Source organism: Halyomorpha halys, unplaced genomic scaffold (assembly GCF_000696795.3).
Source record: "Halyomorpha halys isolate HHAL.00 unplaced genomic scaffold, Hhal_1.1 Scaffold620.1, whole genome shotgun sequence".
NCBI lineage: Eukaryota > Metazoa > Arthropoda > Insecta > Hemiptera > Pentatomidae > Halyomorpha > Halyomorpha halys.
In genome coordinates, this window is record NW_027107900.1 from 19,521 (window position 1) to 27,370 (window position 7,850).

A 7,850-nucleotide genomic window follows, 5' to 3' on the forward strand; every position below is an offset into this window, starting at 1 on the left:
GTTTCTGCTGCTAACCAAGTATTTTGTTTTATATGTACATATTTTGGTACCGGCTTCCTTACTAGTTTTAATCAATGTGGTTGTATTTAGTTTTAAAGTTTCCTTATCTTGAGCTGACACAACCAAATCATCAGCATACCACAAAATAAAAAAGATAACAATAACTGTCTTAATCAAGCCACTTAAGGAACCAATTCACAACATTTTAATAAAAACTGTTGCATGGAAAGAGGATAGTATAATTTAGTTACCCCCATTGAATTTAATTACTGCATTCAAACGGAAACAAAATGTGATAAAACTATTTTACAAACTCGAACATAACTTATCTATATCTGGGGAAGATCTGTCTTCTTCACATTCCCACTATGTTTTAGACTACTGTATGAATATAGAGACTATTGATGAATCCTCCACCAGAACCTACACCTATGGCTCTTAGTGGGGGTTATGACAGCAGTATTGTCAAGCAACTATTCATAAACCCAATTAATTTGTGATTAGTGCCTAGGACTCAAATATATAATTACCGCTGGTACTGCTACACATGGAGATTAAAGCACAAGTCATAAATGCTATGTATAGTCTTGAAAAATGAGAGATTAAACCTAAGATCCTAACACTGACAGGACACTAGAAAATAAATGAGAGAATTGAGGGTCAGCCAAAGGCTCAGGAGCTGGCATTGGTGTAAAGATATACAAGGCCCAATTTTGTATTTCAATCAGAAATATTTGCCATTAGTTATAGTGCCAGTGCTTTATTAGAGGAAGGGCTAGCTGATACAGAAATAATTATCTTTATATACAGCCAGGCAGCAATTGGGGTACTTAACAACCTTGTAACATGATCAAAAGTTGTCAAAGGTTGCAATGCAGTACAGAAAAACTCAGATGATACAATAAAATTAGAGTTAAATGGGTGCTGGGATGCCAGGACACTAGGAAGCTGACAGGTTCTAAGAACAATCCTATAACTACAGAGCCTGTATGCAGTACAAGCCTTAGCTGTTCAAGAAGTAAATAAAAATAAAGAAGAAGTAATTAAAGGTGGCTTATGGCACAAAACTAAACAACATTGGCAAAATAAAGGACAGCTACACTCTAAGCTGTTGCTGGACATTCCCTAAGACAACAAAGGAAATAAAATATGTAAACTCAATAAAAAAATGTTTAACTTGAAGTCAACAGAATCATAGGATTCTGAAACATGCACGATAAAACGGCATATCAGATTGTTATTTGATGTGACCGATTTGAAGCCTTGAGGCTCACACTGCTTAGCATTAACTGATCATTCCACTAACTTTAATCTGTTAAATAGAATCTACTAATACCAACCTCTAAACAGCTCATAAAGATGGAACAGAATAGGGCTCATAGGCCACGGTGCACTAAGAAAATAAAAAAGAAGTCTATGTGTCAATGTAATGCTTAGAACACTGTAGGTGATTTTTTAATCAATTCGAAGATGTCCCAAGTCATGAGAGCAAACGACCCTATTGGTAAGAAGTTAAGATTCTGACAGATAGTATTTTTTTTAATCTTTCAAAACCCCAGAAACAGAAAATTAAAAAAAAAAAAAATGGTTCAGGATTGAAAAATAAAGTAAATGAAATAGCAAAATCATAATTACTGTTAAAATTATAATAAGTTAAACATGAGTACCTGCTCAGGTGGAATGTGTGGAATGATATCTGAAAGTGCTGTAAAAGGTGGAGGAAGAAGTTGTCCTAAATTTAGCAGATGAATAAGCTTTTCAGTAACATCCATTAGGTTGGGTTCATCCTGCTGGCTGATTCGTGACCACTCACTAATTACAGTTGAAGTCTAAGCAAACAAGAAAACAATCCTTCACTCGTAACATGGCAGGTGGGTCTGTCACTGTCCACCCAGTTACAATTATTTCTCTAATTTTTATATTAAATCATACATTCAATACAATCCATTTATTACTGTACCTAATTATTTATTTACATGGAAATGTATTATAAAAAAAATACAAATTAAAATTATGATGTACATATTGTTGACTGTTGATTGAGAGAAGATAGTGGGGGTACGGTCAGTGGAGAATACAAATAAAACTTGTGACCCACAAAACACTGACATCTTCTCACAAAAAAAATAAATTAGTTTAGAACTCAAAATTAACACTAAAGCTTTCATGTCAAATTTGATAATGGCATAAAAAAGAATTGACTTTTTTTGTCTTATTTAAATTCATACCTTTCACTTATAAGTGATAATAAATTAATTAGAGTATTATTAAAAACGAAAAAAAGCTTGTTACAGTAGTATCCAGCAGTAGCTTCTCATGAGATAAAATTAAAATGTTTCAGCCATCTGTGCAGTTTTCATGTTCTGGTTCAGTTTACTGTTGTGTCTACACATTTGTCATAAAATTATCTCTATGCACCTACTTCGGAAATGTTCATAAAATATGTATCTCTACAGTACGTGATTTAAAAAGTACCATGGTGATTTAATAAAAATACTCAGAATTTTTAATGAGGCTACTTGTATTTTTTGTAGGAGTTTCTTTTTGGTTGTACTAAATTGTCGTTGGTGGCCTGAAAGCTGGTCAAAACTCAATCTGAAAAAGCCATGTGTTGGGTGTGTGAAAAAGCCTGAAAAGAACTTTTTGTTCAGCATTATACTTTCAATAATCTCTTTTTCACAGTCATCTTTTTTTCTTTTCTAGTTACTCATTTTTTGTTGAACTCCTTTATATTGGAATTTCCAATGAAAATTAAATTTTTTTTTATTTAGTGTATTGTTTTAGTTTATTTTCTAGATGCTTGGAGAAGAGAACTCCTTGATTCATTCATTGTTACTAATTATTCAATTTCTTAATTGAGAATTTAAATTATATTCGCTTCATGTTATAGCATGTTAAAGTTGAAAATTGGCAATTTTACATTTTTTTTTAGATATAAATTGAAAAAAAAAGTTCTAAACAGAATGATTCAGTTAATCAAAAAATCCTTATGACAAAGACTAAACATAAACATAAAGCCTACAATACTGGGAGCTTTGTTGGCAGATTCGAAGAAGTACCAATCAATTCGTGAGGATGGACAGTAAACAAAAATATACAAAAATTGTTTCGTTAAATACAAATTTTTGAAAAACTTTATTTGGTAACTTTTATTTAGTTTTTAGTTCTGGATTTTCTTTTTAGGAAGTCTGGTAAGTCAATTATAATAAATTTTTTGAGGTTAAAAACTTCCAATTTGAATATATTTTATTTTAAATTATCAAATGTTGCATAACGTTTCGGGAACACTGTCGCATATTCATGTACTTTAATAACCTAATAATTAGTCAAACTTTTAATTTTAAGGGAACGTTGTGCAACATATGATAATTTAAAATAAAATATATTCAAATTGGTGGAAGTTTTTAACCTCAAAAAATTTATTGTAATTAGTTTTTAGTATTTTATTTATTTTTAAATATGAAAATGAAGAAAGTAGGTATATGTACAAAATGAAAATAATTTTTAAAATGTAAGTTCATTTTGTACTTATACTTAGATTTATTTTACTAGATTTTGATATGTATATTATTTTCTGTTTCTTTCTTCTTTCTAAATTTTAATACTACTTATTTTAAAATAGCTTTTATAACACTTATACATTTTCTTTTAACACTATTTATGCATCTAAATTGTATGTTATTTTATAATTATTCTGAAATTTATTTTATTCATTGTGGTTTTTATCTTGTTTTTTTTTGTTCTTAGCCCCAATGAAGGACTGAAATTCTGGAAGAAACATTGGCACTAATGGGTAAGTTTTTACCTATTTATGTTCTTGACTGACCGCATTCCCAGCCATCTTCTCCTCATATAATATCCACGATTGACAAAATTAGCAGTGTGTATGGCGATGATGCCTTAGGAGAAAGCACCGCCCGTAAGTGGTTTGCTCATTCAAGACTAGAAATTTTGCCTTGGAAGATGCAAAGCGCTTTGGTCGTCCTTCAACTGTTGAGGGATATCGCAGATATGCTTAACATATCTCATGCAAGCTTCAAGTTGAGCAAAAGTGTCCAGCATTTTTCCATAACAACAACGCCCGTTCTCACGTGTCTTTGCAGACCCGGCAGAAATTATTGAAGTTTGGCTGGGATGTGATCCCCCACCCACCCTATTCACCAGACCTTGCCTCAACAGATTTTCACTATTTTGGGTCCTTAAAAACTCTCTTAATGGGAAACACTTTAATTCGCATGAGGACTGCAAAACGCACATAGATGAGTTTACTGCACAAAAATCTGAGAAGTTCTGGGAGGACAGAATTAAAAAATTACCTAAAAGATCAAAATGGGTCATATATAATTGATTAAAAATATTTACAAGAACCTGAAGTTTTTATTGAAATCACCAGTTAAAAAGGCTACAAACATGAGAAGGGTCTGCATCATGGAGCAGGTTCACATATAGAGGCCTCGAAAGCCAATCTGTGACAACGTTTTGTAAGCCTTTTTGGTGGCCAATTTGAAAGTTAGACGTACGTAGCATTTCTTTCCAGCTCCGACTCTAGCTGATGATTCTTTAAGGCCATCTGTCCAAAGTAACGGTAGATGATCGGTGCATAGAGTAAAACACCTCCTAGCTGCTCCTGGAGACTTATCCATCAATCGCTAGAAAGTAAGAGGCAAGCCCAAATGGCATTCGTGTTAATTTGTAATACCCTCTGCCAAATTTAAATGCTGTCTTCTCTATATCCTCATTCCGCATCCTCACTTGATGGTAACCGGATTTGAGATCAAGGGTAGAAAAAACGCGACCTCCTGCTAAGCGATCTAGCATATCTTCAAGTCTGGGAAGGGGATACCGTTCCTCTACAGTATTCTCGTTAAGTTTTCTGTAATTAATCACTAGGCGATACAAGGGGGTCAGCCTGTGAATCACACTTCTTTTTCTCGAAAATCCACAAGGGGCTACAAAACAATGAGGTACTATGATGTATGATCCCTTGGCAAAGAAGTTCACTTATTTGGTCATTAATTATTGCTGTCATTGACTGCGGATATCTCCGGCCCTTTGTATAGGAAACTTTGTTGTCTTTAAGAGTTATGTTATGTCTGGTCTTCCCAGTGACCGGTAGTGGGCCACCCTCCCTGTAAAATATATCTGTAAATTCAGACAATAGTAACTTGACATTCGGTACCTTTACACGAGCTACTTCTACACGATGATCATTTCCATTATTTTTTAGTCTCCCATAATACACTTTAGTTCCCAGGATCATCTCCCAGCATCCCAGGCTACCCTGCATCTGAAAGCCGACCTTATCGAAAACATTGCACCCGATCAAAATGTCATACTGATTTGTTAGATTTTCCAACACATGGACTACTGCCCCCATTTTCACCTAGTGAGCTTCTCGAGATCCCATTCGTACTCACCCAATACTGTACAAGATCCACTCAAAGTGATAACAGAACATCTACATGCCTTTAATTTGTTGGCTTCATCCAGCTCCTGCAGCACCCCTCTACTAGTCAAAGGTACTGGTACTCTCTGTGGGGAACATCTCCCACACTGCACACACATTATTTATAAGTTCTCATCTGAGTAGGTTGCCCTCATCTCCTCAGATGGTCCACTCTTTTCCACTTGTACCTCTTGTCCACCTGTTCATTTGATTTTGTTGACACCCATGCCCAACTAGACTTACCTTTTTCATCACTTGAACTCTTATCTGAATATTCCTCAGAACTTGGCATTGGAACATCCATATGGTGTCTTGTTCTGTAAATGTTCACTTTCATTGGTTCTGGGGCTGAGTTCCGTCAATAAATCCAGAGACATGCCCTTGCTATATGACCCTTGTCCCTACATTCAAAGCACTTGACCGAAGGACAGTTCACTGCAATGTGGCCTGGGCAATTGCATTCATAGCACCTACGAACGTCCTCTTTTATGGATCCTTTAAGCTCACTACTCCACTGCACGTCTCTGTCCTCTCTTCTTCTATATTCAAATTTCGGAGATCAAGGTGGTTCTGGCCTGAAGTTGAATCGCACCTTGTAATTCCTCCTGCTCCTAATAGAAATCTCCGTCCTCTGCTGAATATCTACTTCTTCCTTCTCTCTGGCCCCTTGGTCCATTGGTCTATTATCGTGAACACATTCAACAAAAGACTTTTCCACGGCCAATTTTTCTTGTACAATCAAGTTCCATCCTAATTGTACCTTCAAAATTTTGTCGAAAATCAATAGCTGTTGTGATGCCTCGGCTTGTCCTACAGCCCCAATCAGTTTTCCGGATATGGCTGTATATTGATTCAGCATATTTTTAGCAAAACTGTTATCTGATTGGCCAGACTTCCTCACTTCTGCGAAAAGACGGTAAAAGTCCTCTTCTGGCGTCCAGCATCCTCCCCTGTATGCCTTTTTCAATCTTTTAGTAACCTCGCCCCATGAAGCTGACTCATCCGCTTAGCCCATTCCGTTTCACCCTTCCAACCAATTACGCCCAAGTAGCATCTAGAGCATACACCAATCCTGCTTCGATTATGAATCTGATTTCCTCTCTTTAAAAAATGGTTAAGGTGCCCTAATTCTCTACCAAATCTTTCTAACTCTGAGACAGCATTTTTTAATTATGTGGCAGTAGCCATCTTCACTCTAGTCCATTCTAGTTTTATTAATTCAGAATCGTTATTGACTATCTGAACAATCGGTGGATTTCCAGTAGATGGATTGGTGTTGTTTCCACTAGCCTGCTCCATAGGTTCACTCTGATCGACCATGGTTGGACCTTGAGATTAAATAAATGGCACTACGGTATCTAACCTACAACGTGATATCCACTTCTAAGCAACATAGTTTCTTAAAATTAAAAACATAAATGAAGAAGAAGAGCTTAATTTTTTCTGCTCTTAAGTAAACTTAATCATGATAAAAACAAAAAAAAAAAAAAATAAAGTAATATGCTTCCATACACTTCAATAAAACAATAATTTGGCTAAAAGTTCACTCTTAAATTTAATGCATGACAAAGAATTGTTTTTACTTACAACAGCTCTTAGGATCACTGAGCAATAGCACAAAGCAGGTCTGTGGTGGGCGATGAATGACAAAAGTGACCATATAACAGGTGTGTCATCCAACATTTTTCTTATTTTCAGATCTCTTTCAATGGTGACCTGTTTTATTTTTACTACATTAGAATTTTGTATGAATAAAAAAAAACTGTTAGAAAAGATTGACCCGAAAAGTTTGCTATTGTGGAATATTTCTCTAATATCTAGTTGGGAATGACTCATACATATCTATCAACGCTTGAACACTATATTCTGAGATCATATGGCCCCCAGGCAACTAATTTAATGAACTTAACATTTCTTTTTAGCGGTGAAAACATGTTATACTAATATTATTAATATGAACAGTTTATTTTAATATTTTAAGTATATATATTTAAAATAAATTATTAGAGATAATTGACTGTGGATGACCTATACGAGGAGCAGATGGTTGGGGGTGCGGTCAAAATAAAACACAAATAAGTTGATGTAACTTATTTAATCGTACCAGCATTTCGGCTAGAGTTTCTAGCCTTCATCAGGGCTAAGAATAGACCAATGAACATAGAAAATATAAACAGAATGGCATGAAGTGAATAATTTTACAGAAAGGAATTAGTAAAATAAAATGATGAGGGAAGTGGAAAATAAAATGTATACATAGGAAATTGAATAAGTAGGTAAAATAACATAATTAAGGAAATGATTTTTTTTTAAATTATTTATTTAATGTAATTTACAACTGTACAAAATAATACAATAGGTAAATATGTAGTATGTTTCATATACACTTGAAAATCTTGGGAAG

General features: G+C 34.5%; 1 protein-coding gene across 1 annotated transcript in view; it reads right to left on the reverse strand.

The window, feature by feature from the left end:
• The window catches only part of omd (integrator complex subunit 5 omd), a gene marked incomplete at its 5' end in the record, with an annotated part of 47,776 nt that overhangs the window by 5,298 nt on the left and 34,628 nt on the right, over positions 1-7,850 (reverse strand). The window contains 2 exon segments of the mRNA XM_014427082.3: positions 1,668-1,829; positions 7,034-7,162. Of these exon segments, the coding sequence (XP_014282568.1) occupies positions 1,668-1,829; positions 7,034-7,162 (291 nt within the window).